This window comes from Kwoniella shandongensis, chromosome 5, assembly GCF_008629635.2.
Source record: "Kwoniella shandongensis chromosome 5, complete sequence".
Classification (NCBI taxonomy): Eukaryota; Fungi; Basidiomycota; class Tremellomycetes; order Tremellales; family Cryptococcaceae; genus Kwoniella; species Kwoniella shandongensis.
Genome location: NC_089291.1, coordinates 375,014 through 390,903, shown reverse-complemented (window position 1 = coordinate 390,903; position 15,890 = coordinate 375,014). Strand labels below are relative to the sequence as shown.

General features: G+C 49.8%; 7 protein-coding genes across 7 annotated transcripts; 3 read left to right on the top strand and 4 right to left on the bottom strand.

Annotated features, from left to right (window-relative positions):
• Positions 1-253: 253 nt before the first annotated feature.
• CI109_102832 (uncharacterized protein) lies at positions 254-645 on the bottom strand (the record flags this gene model as incomplete). The annotated part of the gene is made up of 3 exons (XM_032001223.1): positions 254-361; positions 419-482; positions 560-645. 3 exons carry the CDS (start codon positions 643-645, stop codon positions 254-256), a joined length of 258 nt encoding a protein of 85 aa, XP_031864113.1.
• A 931-nt stretch (positions 646-1,576) lies between these two features.
• On the bottom strand, positions 1,577-2,902 carry CI109_102831 (uncharacterized protein; the record flags this gene model as incomplete). The annotated part of the gene is made up of 7 exons (XM_032001222.1): positions 1,577-1,685; positions 1,748-1,833; positions 1,899-2,029; positions 2,099-2,117; positions 2,193-2,279; positions 2,391-2,684; positions 2,747-2,902. The coding sequence occupies 7 exons, from the start codon at positions 2,900-2,902 to the stop codon at positions 1,577-1,579; spliced, it is 882 nt and encodes a 293-aa protein (XP_031864112.1).
• A 997-nt stretch (positions 2,903-3,899) lies between these two features.
• CI109_102830 (uncharacterized protein) lies at positions 3,900-4,918 on the bottom strand (the record flags this gene model as incomplete). The annotated part of the gene is made up of 4 exons (XM_032001221.1): positions 3,900-4,110; positions 4,190-4,341; positions 4,431-4,580; positions 4,682-4,918. The coding sequence occupies 4 exons, from the start codon at positions 4,916-4,918 to the stop codon at positions 3,900-3,902; spliced, it is 750 nt and encodes a 249-aa protein (XP_031864111.1).
• A 607-nt stretch (positions 4,919-5,525) lies between these two features.
• CI109_102829 (uncharacterized protein) lies at positions 5,526-6,896 on the top strand (the record flags this gene model as incomplete). The annotated part of the gene is made up of 2 exons (XM_032001220.2): positions 5,526-6,044; positions 6,117-6,896. The coding sequence occupies 2 exons, from the start codon at positions 5,526-5,528 to the stop codon at positions 6,894-6,896; spliced, it is 1,299 nt and encodes a 432-aa protein (XP_031864110.2).
• Positions 6,897-7,776: 880 nt separating this feature from the next.
• Positions 7,777-8,633, top strand: CI109_102828 (uncharacterized protein; the record flags this gene model as incomplete). Its single annotated transcript, XM_032001219.1, has 3 exons — positions 7,777-8,178; positions 8,244-8,318; positions 8,412-8,633. 3 exons carry the CDS (start codon positions 7,777-7,779, stop codon positions 8,631-8,633), a joined length of 699 nt encoding a protein of 232 aa, XP_031864109.1.
• A 287-nt stretch (positions 8,634-8,920) lies between these two features.
• On the bottom strand, positions 8,921-13,830 carry CI109_102827 (uncharacterized protein; the record flags this gene model as incomplete). The annotated part of the gene is made up of 9 exons (XM_032001218.1): positions 8,921-9,106; positions 9,181-9,496; positions 9,557-9,719; positions 9,780-9,942; positions 10,002-10,183; positions 10,240-10,445; positions 10,503-10,761; positions 10,812-13,115; positions 13,203-13,830. The coding sequence occupies 9 exons, from the start codon at positions 13,828-13,830 to the stop codon at positions 8,921-8,923; spliced, it is 4,407 nt and encodes a 1,468-aa protein (XP_031864108.1).
• A 401-nt stretch (positions 13,831-14,231) lies between these two features.
• Positions 14,232-15,764, top strand: CI109_102826 (RNA polymerase II subunit A domain phosphatase SSU72; the record flags this gene model as incomplete). Its single annotated transcript, XM_032001217.1, has 5 exons — positions 14,232-14,837; positions 14,902-14,933; positions 15,112-15,398; positions 15,484-15,602; positions 15,663-15,764. The coding sequence occupies 5 exons, from the start codon at positions 14,232-14,234 to the stop codon at positions 15,762-15,764; spliced, it is 1,146 nt and encodes a 381-aa protein (XP_031864107.1).
• Positions 15,765-15,890: the final 126 nt, after the last annotated feature.

The window sequence follows — 15,890 nt, the reverse complement described above, 5'->3', positions numbered from 1 at the left end:
GTATGAGTGTGTTTGCAGGAGAATGTCAGAAGAGGCCATGTATGATGATGAATGGAGGGTGACTTCCACGTGCAACAGACACCAAGCCAACGCGGAGTCTCCGCAAACAGTGAGTGACGTAGCCAAATTCAGTCTGTTGTTTCTGCGCTTGAAATATTGGATCAACTACTTCTCACTGCTCATGCATGGTCAACTATTGTACAACTCGCTTTTCATGTTTGGTTCAATCCATGTAATATGTCTCATCCCCATCTTACACCTGCACGCCGTTGTCCTCGAGAACCTGTCGAGAGTGCTCTTTGGCCTCTTCGCTGACGTTGGGGTTCTTGAGCGTAGCCTTGTGACCGCCAATGACATTACCCTACGAGGAATAGGTCAATGAACCGAACAGGACTCGTGATAAATGATGTAAGCTCACATCGTTCTTAGGAGTGTCCTCCTTCTCTTCCAATTCGCCCGACTCCTCAAGCTCAGAGAGGACTCTACAAATGATTTGGACATGTTAGCGAAAGCTTCAATGACTGCAAGGTGTGCAGTATACTAGGAGGGAGTAACTCACTGCTTAGAGTGTTCTTTGGACTCCTGAGGAACAGAGTCATTGTTGATTGCGGCCTTGTGGCCTCCGGCAACTTGGTTAGAAGTCATAGTGGTTGTTAAGGTGTTGAGCTGAGTTGGAGTGTGTATGTACTGTGGAGTGTGCGAAAGACTTCGTGATTTCGGTTGTGTATGGAATATCAGATCATCCATTCTCATTGTACTCTTTATATACCTTGCGAGACTAGTCTGGAGCGATCGTCGGTCTAGAATTGAACGTCACATTCCTTTGTTGACACCGAACAAATGACGTTCGTTTGTCGACCAGATGTCTGAATCGGGTGTTGATATGCGAGCCGGTTGAGTCAACCAACAAGTGCATAACGGTAACGCTGCCATTATGAGACCAACGCTAATTACATCAGCACATGTTTCTGTGGGTGAAATCAGGGTTGATCTCTATTGCGACCAACATCACTGAGAATGATGATCGATCGAGAGACGCAATACGATCGTGTGAAGTAGGGTCTCAATGGGATGATGCCGTACAAATCTATCGGCAAGTGTCTAGCTGTTCAATTCGTCAAACATCATGGCCGGTATGACTCGTCACCCACCGTCAACAAGTCCAATAGAAGTGTGAAGGCTGGGCAGATGGAAGAGCGTGTCGCGTTCGCGGCGATTTCACAGTCGAACACCTCAACATCTTGACATGTACTCGGATCGACATGACGATTGCAGGGTCTCCCTCGTAACGGTGCCAGAACACATCAGATCGCATTATGTCGAATTAGTCAGACACTCTTTTCCACCTCGGTATACTCTGTTTCGTGCAAAAACTGCCATTATGTTCATCTGGCCTATGTTGACTGCTACTGTATCACCTCGATGATCGTGGACTACTGTCATTAAGTTTTGTCAGATCGTTGTTTCCCGCAAAACCTTCGCCTCATGTGCACGTGAAGCGATACGGAAAGAATGCATTGTCCATTTGAGCCCAGAGAGTAGTTGAGATGAAAAGCATGAAGATGACCTGTACCACTTAGATACAAGTGCCGTCGACAAGTTTGAGCCCACGAGTACAGGCCGACGCGACACACTGTCCGTTGAGACATGTCGCAGCACCCAGCTTGGCTCCCATGTTTGTGCAGCTGAAGGAGCGACACAGTTTGATCAATTGAGTGTTCGAACGCAGAAGATTTGATGGACTCACTCTTGTCCCACGTCCGAGGAAGCGACACCGTAGGCGCCAGTGACGCACCCACCACAAGCTTCGAGGTCGGACTTGGTATCGAGGCACTATCATTACACAAAATTCTGTTAGCGATACAGAATTGGGAAGCCGATCGAGACCTTGTGCTCACCTCGTAGTCATCTCTGACACCTGCGATGTTACAAGCTGTGTAACCGGCGGGACAATATTTGGGAGTGGATGCTTGAGCTCTAGCTATCCTTGCACGCAGGTTTCGCCTTGTGATCTCGGAAGCAGTAGAGGCTAAAGATGTGGTCCCGATTAATATCCTTCTTCAGGTATTCGACAGAGACCTCCGAATGTAAAGCTTACCAGGAGTATGAGTATAGATCTGAAGGGGGACGAAGATTGCAGCTGTCAGTACTATTTGTACGAATGGTTATCTACCATGCCGCTGGTCACTTACAAAGACATTGCCTGCCCCACAAGCTGAAGTTGCACCCAACTCTATGCCATCACTGGTGCATCGACACATATACGTATCTCCCTGGACCTGTGGAAGGTGACATAACAATGAGTGTTAGTTGGACTTGCCTTCTTTTCCTCTCCCCGATGGACGAGAGCCAATATGATTGTACGACCGTGTTGGAAGCCCTCAACTCACGTCATAATAGAACACGGCTATTCGGTCAGAAGCGCAATCCTGGAGACAACTGAGAGGACCATTGGCAGTGAAAGGAAACCCATCGTTGAAGGTCGGGGGTGTAGTACAGCTGAAGAAAGTGAAATCTGTTCGGGTGATACGGACTGTGAAAGTCCCCGCGGGACAGTTCCCTTCAAAGGTAGAGTCTGCGAGGTATTCAACAGCCTCGTAATTGCTCGCGCAATAACATTGTTGATTGTCAAGTCGACCACCGTAAAAACCAGCATAATTGTAGTCTTCGGAGGTACATTGAGCCTACAAGCAAACCGATTAGGACATACTCAACAAAGTGCAAAATGCACAAAGGGATTCCTCACCGTGCAGCTATCGATATCGGTTTGATCAACCATGGACTTTGACCAAGTGTTGTCATCGTCGGTTAAACAACCACCAAATACGTTGTCCGCTTTAACAGTCGTGGCAAGCATGACGAGCGATGCAGTTGTAGCAAGTAGAACAAGTCGGGAAAGCATATTGGAGGGTCGTAATGAATGTGTGTGGCGAGTTGGACGTTCAATCGTGTTTTGAAAGTATTGTTTCTGATGCAGCAGAAGGTATGGAAGAAGAGTAAAGAAAAGCTATTCATTCTTGGTGCGGAGTAGGGCTTTATACTTGAGCAGATAGACGGGGGAGGTGTGGGTACATACAAAATAGGACAACACCATAGGGAGTGAAGTAAACAAACCGGCAGCAGGCAACATTTCATACCGGCATTCTCTTCACAAAGAGGGAGTCTGACCTGAACGATAATCGACATGTTTTGGGAACGTAACATACGCCTCGAACTTTATGACCAACTTGAGTCCCATTCCATTCGACATACACCTCTCCACAAATCTGTGGGATGAAACGCAACGTTGATCTTAAAGTTGTAAGTGCGACCGGCTCATTCCACAGGTCAAGGCAGATTAGGGTTCATAAGGTTTGTCACCCAGCAAAACAGCAAACAAGCACATGCCGGCACGTTCCTTGCCACTACGATTCCAGGCGTTTTCGGATTAAGAGTGAAAGCCGTAATAGAATACCGACACATCTGTTGTTGAAGGACAAGCAATTTGCGTACCGTAATAAGCTGGATAAACAGTACACGGTGCCAGAGGATGTGCTGCACCCGAGCCGTTGCGGCTGTACGTGCCGCTCCACCCATTCGTCGCCAAGCCTGGCTTCGACACCCTGTTGTGCGAGATCAGGAGAGCAGGAACACAAATATCAACGGATAGCTTCTGATGGTGCTGTTCGGCTCCTCTCGCTGTGACCTTGCACCCTGTCATAACAAGGCCATACTCCGACAGTCGTGTCGAAAACCAATCCTCCAGGCTTGCCGCCATGACATGTAGCAACGGGACTGTCGCCTCTCACGTCTCCGGCAAACAACGGTCATTCGGAAGCTCTCAATCACGATCATAAGCACAGAAGATATTCGACGTTCTGATTTTTCATAGCCATGCCGTGCATCGTATATGGGTCATATTAAGCCAAGTACTCCTTGACAGCCTGTTCCACAGCGCTCCTCTCCGCTCTGATCTCTCCGTTATCCACACCTTCCACGATCCTCTTCAAGGTGACAGTCTCGCTCACAGTACCTGCCTTGAACCAGACTCGTCCGTTCAGGCCCACTGCTATTTCGAACGGAATAGAAGCGGCGAGGGTGGGAAGTAATGGGAACTTGGGAGTGAGAAGTCTGTCGGTGTATCCGGAACGACATCAGCAAATAGCTCAGCCTGCTCGCTGACGTCTCGGAGGGGTAAGAGAACACTTACTGTCGGCACAATTGCAGAGAACAAGTGATCATGAGACCGCCTTTCAACTCGCCAAAGCCTTCTGATTTGCCAGTATTCGGATCGAAACATTCTATCTCAGGCTCCATATCTCGATTTGCAAGTGAGACTCGAGCATAGACAAGGGTGCCGACCTAAGTGAGAGTCCGCGCATCAGTCCAGTTTTTTAATACCGCCTTGGGTGGCAAGATGCAAGATTCGATTCGCAGGCTATAGGACTCACCTTGAGATTGGGTTTGCTTCTCTTCGTAGCACCTTCGAAGGCCAGAGCTTCCAGGGACGCCATTTGGGCTGAACCAAGATCGACTCGATATCCTTCTGCATGTCTAGCGATGATTGTCCCAAGCACCATGTCTTTCTGTGCTGGTATATACTACAAACAATCGAAGGACCTCGTTAGTATCGCACGTCATCAGTAAGAGGAAAGTCCAATCAGACGATATGGATGTGAAGGAAGACGGAAGCTCTACGTACCCGTTTCGAATTACCTTCCACCCATATCTGTTCACTCTTCTCCTTCCCCTTGGAAGAACCCAGCACTCCTAAGCGCGTAGCGATGATAGTAGGATTTGTCGAAGACGATGCGTCATCGGATGAAGGTAAAGTTCGAGTTCGAGAAGACGATGCCGCGATTCCCGGTCCGAGGATGATTGATTTCGAAGATGAGGGGAGGGGAATGGCTTCACCAGGAAGGATCAGTTTTGAGGACATTGTATGAGCGATGTGATGTCTATGTTACTCTAAGCTATGTATTATACGATCGAGTTCAACTTATGTCGAGGTTGAAACGGCGAGGGAGAAGGATAACAGCCAAAAATCGATGATGCGACGGGATCAAATCTGCTACCGATCATGATTTCCGTTGGAGACGAGCTTTACGCCGTATGGAGATCAGTGTTACTATGAAGTGTCTCCCACCGTGATGCAGTCATCTTAACTTGCAATTCAGCACGACTGCTTAGGATACGAAGGGACGAGGGCGAGACTTGAGCATATACGGTACTGATCCTGTGCTCGGACTCCTGCTGACACAGACTAACTATCAGTGGCAGGGGTGGTCCGTAGCAGCCCCTTACCCCTGCACTCTCAAAAGAGCCTTATCTCAACAGTGAAACACTTCGATAGTCCTCTAACACAATCATCTCATACTGACGTATATCCTTTTAGCTTGGCTGTATGCCACTCTCAGTCCAGTTCACGGCGTTATGCACTCCACTGGCCTATTCAATCCTTTCTAGTCGGTGGAGCGAGACCAGAAAGGATGGCTCGAGTTCTGACAAGCTGAATGACTTCGGAGACAGGTTCTTAAGGGGGTCCAATGAGAGAAACTGCCCTCTTCTTTTTCTTTTTCTCTTTTCTCGCCACCACATTATTTATCAAGATATTATCACCCTTACACAACAACAACAACCATCTTACACATACACACACCATGTCTACCGCTTCTGTCATACCTTACTCAGCTCCCTCTTTGGGACACTCCCATTACAGAGACTACAGTCCTCGTCCCAAGTACGACCAGTCTCGTGAAGATACGAATCTGGTTCGTGAGGCGGGGGGCCATGTTTCGAAACTTCTCGGTGCAGCGGGGGCCGATCGCGAGGTCACCTCCAGAGTTGCTCAGGACCTGTACAGTCAATTCACCACAGGCCAGTCCACTGGTGAGGTTGATTCCTTCGTCCGCAACTTGAGGAAAAGCAACGATCCCGGTGCCGGGCAGGCCGAAGACGCCGTGAGCCATTTGGCGAACATGGCAGACAGGTTGAGGAAACTCGATTCCAGGACGAACGGCGGAGTGTCGAATGCCATGCAAGACGTCTTCGGCTCGATCCTCCAAGTAAGTGATAAAGTTTCGACGCATCGATCGTAAATCCAGATTCTGACGAAAAATTCGTACCTTCCGTCGTAGTCCCAGATGACAGGAGCCTCAGACGCTTCGCAGAGTGCTGTCACGGGTCCCAGCGAGACCTCGACCGCGCTCGGCCCCATGCGTCAAGCACCCTACAACCAATTGGCGAGGAACAACCCTTCCGACAACTCGTCGTTTTCGTCTGATGGCTCAAGCAACGACTCGACCGACCTCTCCTCGATCGATGTCCCCCAAAGAAACCTCCGACCTTTTGGTCCTCCCGCTACTTCCACTGCTGGTCCGCTCAGTCAGTGGCAGGGCACTAATTCACCCGCACAGGGGGAGTGGGACCGAGGTCGTAGATTTGATCGACTTCGTGACCAATATCTCACTCGAGTGAACACCAACCAGCCCAACTTCACTCCGTTCACAAACACGAACACCCAATCGGAGCAACCTTCGATGTTTGGAGGTTTCGCCAAACGACAGGGTCTCCCCCTCGGATTTATGAGTGCTATGAACGACACGTTCACGATTGCTGGCATGAGCTTCGATGAGGTCCGATCTATGCAAGAGAGGCTGATGGAGACTGGAGAGGCGAAAGGATACAGGGTTGAGGGCCAGAATCCCGATGGTTCGACTAACGAAAGGACTCATACAGAGATGTTGACTCCAGACGGAGGTCGAATGACGGTTGAGACTTTCAACCGCAACAGCAGTCATAACGGCAGCATTGCTATCGATTTCCAGATGTCCAACTTCAGCTCTGGTCCTGGCCAATTCAGTTCTAACATGAGCAGCATGATGGGTGACCCATCGATGTTGTCTCTCATGGCTTAGGAGTGACCCATTGGCGAATTGTACCGATCAGCCATCGAATTGCCTTTTACGAGACACTGTACCTGTAGTCGATCGGAAATAGCAGGAGTACAAAGAGGTAGGTTAGACGTTTAGCGGAGGGAGATGTGAATAGATTGTAGAGGTGATTTTAGCGTCCGAACGAGTACTGTATATACTGAACGGGCGTTGCGAAGGCGTAGAGTATCATGTGAGCTACATACACGATCTGTCCATACTTAATAAACAGAACAGCGATGAATCGATTAGTCTACTGTCCTTTTGCGATCAGCATGGAATGCTTCGTCTTGACCTACATTAAGTTGTGCGGCACAATCCTAGAAGCTGTTCAGACTGAATTTTGTCATTTCGGCAGAGCAATGGCCTAAAGAGTATGGCGGTGGCAATATGAAAGACTCTCCTACGTGCTGTATAGCTGTACGACGTTTGCCACTGAGAATCTACGTACGGGAGACCACTTGTCACTTCAACCACAATGCAGTAAGATGACAAAAGCCCACCTCACTCCGTGTCACAGCCCGAAACAGTAGGTTCAGGAGCCTTTCCCAGAAAGGAGGGATGTCTGTTACGCGTATGAGTCTTGTCGCAAGGGGCATGTGTGAAAGGACGCTGTGACGTCGTTCTTGCATCGACATAGCAGTATGAGTGAGATGACTAGCATAAAGAGGCCTTTGTTGACTTGATCAGCAACTGTTACTCGTCATAAACACGATCACACCCACAAGCATTAGCACTACCGCTATTACAACCACCACCCCATCTAGCCTTTTGAAGCAGCACACTACACCACTTATTCACTTATCAACATCCTCACTCTTGCCGCCCTCACCTGCCACACTCGCCACCCAACCTCTCATCAAAGATGACCTCTCACGCTTCATCTCTCCAATCCCGCGCTGTTAGACTCATCCCCCGTCTTCAAGCTGAGACAGGTATCGACTTCGAACCCGTCTTTCGCAATCTCGCATCTCGTGCATCGGCAATAAGCTCTCTCTCTCGAGTTGAGAAGAATTACCTCGCTTCGGAAGTTAGCGCCCAATATTCTGCCATTGGCAGAGAAGCACCGAGGGGATTGGAAGATTATCTCTCTAGATATGGGACTCGATCTTCTTCCGGCGAGCCTCGTGAAGAGGTGATTAGGATGGTGAATGATGTGAAGGCTCAATCGGAGGCTTTTGGAAAGATCACAGATGAGGGATTGAAGAATGAGATGTTGAGTCTAGTGGGGGACGCGTGCGATCAGTTCTTTGGAATGGATGTGAATGTGAGTTTGGTATAACATATACGGGGAGAGACGGACAACGACCAGTACTAAAATGTTTTGTGCAGTCGTCAAACGCACACACACGTCCAAGTGGGCACTTTAGACATGGTTCTCTCGACAAAAGCTCTCAAGATTGGAACGTGAGTGATTGCAACCTGTCTCATAACTTCCAAGTCGAGTGACGAGCGGGTAGCAATGATACTGACAAGTACTTACATTACTTCCCCTTGCAGAGCAACTCCTCGTACAGCAGCAGTGGCTCTTCCGACTCTGGCTCTGACGGTTCCGGTTCCTATTACTCAAGGAACCGTCAACGTGGCCACACGCCCAGCTGGTCCTCTGCCAACTCTTCAGCCTCGGGCGTGTACAGTGGCCCGTATTCTCCGACTTCGTCCTGTGCCTCTTTCGGTGGATCGATGTCTCGTAGCTCGGGCGGTGCAATTTCTGTGTACTGAGTAAGGCGCTTTGATATCGTGTCCGGTCGACCGTGATAGTCAATAGCAACTCGTTACTTATCACTACTCGCACGAGTACTGTAGCCACTTGCCACATGCTGCCCACTCCACCCCGTTTCCGTTGTTTGTTCCAACATTTACGCCCTGTACATTAGCACATTGTAGTCACCCACATGCATGATAGTCATTCCTCTCCACAATTGTCAGGTCGGGGCCTAAATGAGAGACTGCCAAGTCCGCCTGCCTTTGCATTGCACTGCATGCACTCATCATTACTTAGCATAATATCATAATCCCTTCAAACCTTTCACTCTCCTCTCCACCTCTTCTCTCAACGCTTTTGCCTTATTGTGCACTGCCTTCTCATCCTTCTCATCTCCTTCTTGTGCTGCCGCGAGAACCCTGTCGAACAGATTATAAGGCATATTCGTGACGTCCGCTTTGCCCTTGGGTAAAAGTTCAGGTGGTGTTGCCTAATCGTCGATACGATCATCGTCAGTTACTCGCACAACGCGACATACATGATATTAGTGTGGGTATGACTCACCTGTCTGAGGAGATCCAACGACCAATCAAGTGCCTCGGCAACCCAGCCCCATCTCAACGCACGACTGATCCACCCCTCCGCATCTCTATCCATCTCCCATTGTGCTAACCACACAGGCATCTGCCATCCTCGCTTCTTATCCGTATTCATCTCGAATAGCGTATCAGCAACCGCTTGTCTATACCGCCAATTGGTCTTGGCGGAATCGTGTCGCGCCAAAGCAGATTGGAGGTATCGCATAGCGAGTGCTGCAGGTGGGCCACGAAGTCGACTAGTGACAGGAGATGTTTGTAAGAAGGCGGCAGAGGAGAAGTCGCTGTTGGATGTCACGCATCAGATGATATAGTTCTTCTCGATTATAATGCATTTTACTCACTTTGCACGTTCCGGAAGCCGGGAAAGCTCAACACATTTCGAAGCCAGATTTTGGAAAAGATCAGTCATGTCGACGTGAAGTGATGATGCCGCTGTTTGAGCAATGTCAAACATCCCCCTTTGGATGAACAAGCCGACAACTTCTTGCGGCGAAACAGATACACCTGGAAAGACGTTCATCAGTATGTGGACCTTTGACCATCTCCCCTTGAACGGCAACTTACCATGCTCGTGCAAGTCCGGGATATGACTGGACAGTCTCAGCTGCGAAAGAACCAGTGTGTACTCCATCTCAATATCCGCCAGTGAGACGATATCAACCGGTCGTTTCTCCTTTGCGAACTCTTCCTCGGGGATGAAGGACGAGACTTTCCGTCTCTTGATGCCCTATCAAGCACGATCAATCAGCTTGTTTCACAAGGAGTACCAGGAACAGGTGAGCTTACTCGAAGGGCCTTGCTCGGTGCTCCAGGTACCGATACCCATGCGTTCCGCTTGTCTACTAGGGATAGAGCGTTGATGGCCGCCAAATAGCTCCTGGCTTGCATGGCAGACAGCTCAAAAGCGGGAACCTTGGAACTGCTGCCTTCTGCGAATCGTCGACCTTGCAGGTACATGATCTCACCGGCTATACATCATAATCAGTACGGAATAGTCTCACCAAACGATAGTGGTACTGCTCACCGCTTCTGTAGTCTCCTCGAGTTAAATGCCAGGAGTACAGCACCTTGTAGTAATTAGGGAATCGAAGAGGGTCCGAATTTCGAGCTTTGAAGCGTAACATCTCCTCGACATCTTTCTGGAAACCGATAAATCCAAGAGTGTTCAGTCGTCCCACTTCATTGTTCTCGCACATAACGGAGATGAGTTGTCCAAGGAAGTCCCGTTTCCTGATTCCCTTAATCAGCCCAACATGTGCTCCTAATCATTCGAACAAGGGGACTCACAAGTCGATGAAAGGCAAGTTTGTAAGTGTAGAGTACGCATCCTCATAGTTGGCCAGCGCAATACTAGCGAGGAAGACTCTAGTCCACAAATCTCGGCTGGACGGGCTGTCCGATGGGCTGTTCTGAATAGCGAGTTGACCAAAGTGAACGACGGGAGCGTCCGCGCCTTGTTCATCGAAAATCCGGCAGACATGACGATAATAGTCCCCTAGACCGTAGGGTCCAGCTGTCGAAGAAAGGATGGGAACGAGGGAGCCGTCTGCCTTATCGTGAGCATCTGGTCGCCAAAGGGTGTGGCACTTCGCTTACCTTTGCAGCCCGCGGCTGCTTTCTCCAGGTATTGCAAAGCCTCTGCCACTGCTCCGTTCTCCAAATAGGCTCGACCTTTGACATATGCCAATCCAGCAGAAAGAGGATAGAGATCCGTATACTCTCCAGCGAGCGAAGCATGACCGTCCACCAGTATAGTGTAAGACAGCTTGACGTCAACCTCTTGTGCTCCCGTATCTGTTTGACCAGGTGAGAGGATGTTAAGGCCTGTAAGGAATGCTAGAGCCGCCTCGAGGAATGGGCTGATCGAACTTTCCGGTACAGATTGGCTTTGTTGTCGAGCGAGAAGAGAGTGGAGAAGCGAATAACCGACATCGAACGCATCAGAGTCAATACCAGAATCCTCATCACCTTCTCGCATTCTCAGACTTCCAAGTCCTTCTGCTAACGTATCATCGCCGCCATTAACCTTCCTCTTATTCGTGCGCCTCGATTTGTTTCGCTCCCTCGCTTCTTCTCCTGTCTGATCGCAAACCCATTTGAGTACTCTGTATCGGTGGTATACTGTCAGAGTTCTGGCCAAGATCTCGATGAGTTCTTCGGCCTCGTCGTCTTCGTCTGATGGATCGCGAGACTCGGACAAGTGGAAGAGCGAGATGAGAAGTACGTTTCGAGCGAACTGATACCGGGACTCGATGATCTGCGCGATAGTTGACGCGACTAGAGCATTCCCAGAGCCTGAGAATGAGGTTTCGCCTGCCCCTGAACTGCCAAGCGGGAAAGTAACGTCTTCGAGGATATCTAGTGATTGGTTGAGAGCTCTGTTTGTTGACGAGCTTTCCGAGAGCAATCGTCGTATCTTTGTTCGGTCTTCCTCGGAGATATAGGGATCGACAAACTCATCGAAGAGGCCGCCAGCAATGATCTCGGGTGGTTCTTGCATACCTCGCGTCAACTGATCGTTGACTTGAGCCACGAAACCTTCAAGGATCGTACCAGTGCCCTCCTCCGCATCCTGTCGTCCGAGTGCATTGGCGACATAAGCGCCCGATTTCGAGATAGCGATGGCGGATGATCGAGCCTGAGGTCCGCCCAGCGCAGGATATACTCGCCGTAACGCTCCTTCGGGTAAATCGAGGAAGGCCTCTGCGTTGATGTCGGATTCACCTATTCGATCAATCAGACCAGCCGTGTCCTCCGGTGTCGGAACAGATATCCCGTCACGTGTGAGGATGAACAGATGATCGTGGATGACGGTGGTGCTGATAGGCCATCGAGATTGTTTGTCGAGTTCTCGAACTGTCGCCCAAACTCCAAGCCATTCAAGCTTCAAATCCTTTCGATACACCTCAACTTCTGGTGCTCCTGTCTGAGGGTTTGTACGCATCTCAATCTGACTACCGATGATATCGCCAAAGCGTTTCGAAAGAGAAGCGAAAGAAGACGATATTTGGGCACCTCTGCTTCGTCGGCTGATTTGTTGAGAGTATTCATCTAGTGCAGTCGCGAGCGTCAACGTGGAGAATCGTCCGGGATGGAAGAGGTGTTGAATGAACGCGGCCGCGATATCGCCGTTGTCCGCGGGATCTGCAGGGTTGGGTGCTTCAAAGCTGAGGATGTTGTCGAAGTACGCTGCATCGAATTGGTCGACGTTGCTTGGTGATGCGACAGGTTGCCAATCGGTCAACAAAGCAAAGTCGTGACTGCCAAGATAGGTTGTGAACTGGAACAGATCGTCCATGAAGACTGTTTCGCAGTATGTCGAGCCATCTTTGTCCCACGTTGTCGATAATCTCCAACCGTTATCCACATCTTCGAGCTTCACGGGAGGCAGAATGTCGAATCCTCGTAGTTCGGATCCTGATGATGAAGTCGAGCACGCCTTTTCGCCGGCGGGTATGAGGTCTCCAACATTATGGCTCGTAGTTGGAGCTCGGTAGACGACGAAGGAACCAGCGGAGGAGGCGTTATGCGGCGTAGCGAAGAAGACGATCACGAGGTGAGAGAAGCGAGATGATGTCGAAGGATGAGGGATCACGCGGATCATGCTGACTGAACCATCCTCCACGCTTGACGAGCCGGAAGCCTCTTGTGACCCTCTGACTACCAGCTCTTGCGATGAGGTTCGCACATCCACTGTCTTCAGACATGATCCAGTAGCCGAGTTCCATGTTCTAAGCTTTCGATCTCGTGACAGTGTGTACAGGACAGGGATATGGTCCTCTTTTCTGAACTCGGCAAAAGAGATGATTTGTTCGTCTGAGTTGGCAGAACGAGAGAAGAGTGAGGGCAGTCGAAGTCGGGAGGAAGCTCGATGATGTGTGGCTGTCCATCGTCCAGCGTCTGTGTTATATTGTCAGATCAAGCGTACGGGGTTCAAATAAGAGAAGGAGCGGTGAAGATGTAAGTGAGCAGGGGCGTTGGACTCACCTGACGGCCAATGACCTGATCTTGTCAATTTGACGATTCCACCGTCACCCCCTCCCAGAACCACCGTATCCTCATCCAGCACAGTCCAAGCTCCTACCCCTCCACAAGCTGCAATCACATCGTCTGGTACCTCATATTCTTCTGACCAATCTTCGTTTCCCTTGGTCGTAAACACGAATCTGTCCCCTGAACCAGTCCTGAATGTTCCCAGAGCGAAATTGAGTCTGTAGACGATATTTGTCTCTGACAGGACCAAGATGAATAGTCGTTTATCTCGTCGAGAAACGACGATACTTCCACTGGCGAGCGGTCGTAGTGGTTCTGGGAAGAAGATCCTGATCGTCTCAGAACCATCTATTCCTCTCGGTCGGGAAGCACTGATCGTAGGACTGAAGGAGCGAAGTTCGAGAACGTAGAAATTGTGTATGCCCCTAGCGAGAATGTTGGTGGAAGGATCGTAGTAGACCGAGACAGCATGATCGGGGTGGAGAGGTTCGGCGTAGTCTTCGTCTGTTGGAGGGTATTCGCGCTCGGTAGGTAGTCGGAGCTCAGGTATGGAGTTAGGGATAGAAGGAGGGGCAGGAAGATGAGCGTGAACGAGATGATGGGGTACGAATGTGCTGGGCATGTTCAAGGGAAGTAAGGGTTGTCGAGACAGCGTCGCAGAGGTGCAATGGCAATCGCCAGCTTTTGATACGAGGTTCAGAATGTCCCTACGACAGTGCCCCTTATATGAGTCAAGGTTGTGTAGAAGGAGAAGTCAGGAAAGAAATAGGACAGAGAATCGGAGCTGAGTATAGTGATATTATTGTGATTGAGGAGATGAAAGAAATTGGTCGAAGCGTGTTTTCGCGCGCAAGTCCAGATTTCGTCACCAAACTTGATTGATCTTCCTTGTACCTTTGAACATCAGTCACTAAAAGTATCACTTCACGATACCATGAACATAGCGAGACGATAACACTGCAAACAAGGACGACTCTAACTACAAAAGCATACAAATTCTCGCTGCTTGGCTTGCGTGACACGATGGATCCTCGACGACGAAATAATTACCGACCATCACCTTCTTCCTCCCTTCCTCCGAATCCAGGACATGGTCAATTCAATGCTTCGCCAAATCCTAATCCATACGGATCAGCACCTGCACCTGATCCTCGACAAGCTCCACCACCAATAGCTGCACCCTATGGGGGAAATGCGAGTGCTAGCGGTGGTGGACTGCCTCCACCATTCGCTGGCTATCCAGCATCTGGACCAGGCTATAATGCGCCGCCAGCTGATCCTCGTGGTTCTGGCTCTGGCTCACCGTTCCCACCTCCCGGATCTATGGAGTACCAGAACAGCTCGACCTCCTCTGATCCTCGTATGAGTATGAGGCCGCAAGATCCGAGATCCCGATATCCTAGACCACCCCAACCGACGACAACCGCGACCCCACCATCATCTTACGCTACTCCTCCGCCATCAAACTACAATACACCACCCTCAATACATGCTGCTCCACCACCACCGGTCGATGTGAAGCCCAACGGCTCGGCGCTGAGTGCGCTGAATGGTGGAGAGGTGTCGAATGGCGGGGAAGTCAAGGGGAGGAGAAGACCGTTGTTCTGTGTCGTGTGTGCGAGTAATAACGTGAGTGATGAGAGAGTGCTGTGGGGACTCATGCATGGCATGCTGACGGAACGACAAAACTCAGAATCGATCAATGGAAGCGCACATGGTGTTAGAGTGAGTGCTGTTATCTTGTTTGGTCGCAAAGGAAATTTGTTGCTGATCGCCATTTTTACTTTCAATCCCTTTTACCTGCCAATTTACCTCTCGCTCACGACCTGTCCCTACACGACTTCGTCGCCCTACCTCCTATCTCTCTTGCTTGCATCCTTGTGCTATCCGTCTCGGGACACAGCAAACACGCTTTCCGCGTCATCTCCGCCGGAACAGGCTCAGCCGTCCGACTCCCCGGACCAGCAATTGACAAACCCAATGTCTACCGCTTCGGTACCCCTTACGACGACATCTATCGAGATTTGGAGTCCAAAGATCCAAACTTGTATAAGAGGAACGGACTCTTACCGATGTTGGATAGGAATCGAAAAGTGAAGAGGGCACCGGAGAAATGGCAAGAGTTGAAAAGCGTACTGGCAGACGTGGTGATCACTTGTGAAGAGAGATGTTATGATGCAGTCTGTGATGGTGAGTCCCGCTTTGATATAACTCGGAGTGGATGAGAAGAATGGGAGATGATACTGATGATGATGCTGATGATGCAATGGGGCAGATTTGATGACGAGAGGAGGAGAATATAATCGGCCAATTCACATCATCAATCTCGATATCAAAGATAATCCAGAAGAAGCACTCATCGCCGGTCAATCCATCTTGGAACTGGCCACAGCTGTAAGTCTGACCGCTGGACGATGACCGGTGTGAACTGACGGGACCCCATTGATATTTCAGATCGAAGCATCCAAGGATATCGATAGTGATATCGATTCGATCCTCGTCTCTCATGCTGAGAAGCATCCTCATACGCTCTTACATACCGTAGCATTCTTTTAGTCCATGTAGTATCAGTCAGTCAAGACATAAACAAATAACTAGAGCTCATTACGCGTTATATCCCGGGGAAAGCGATGGGCAGTACAGACAGGTGTCATAAGATCGTTACGCCCTCGCTCCACAACA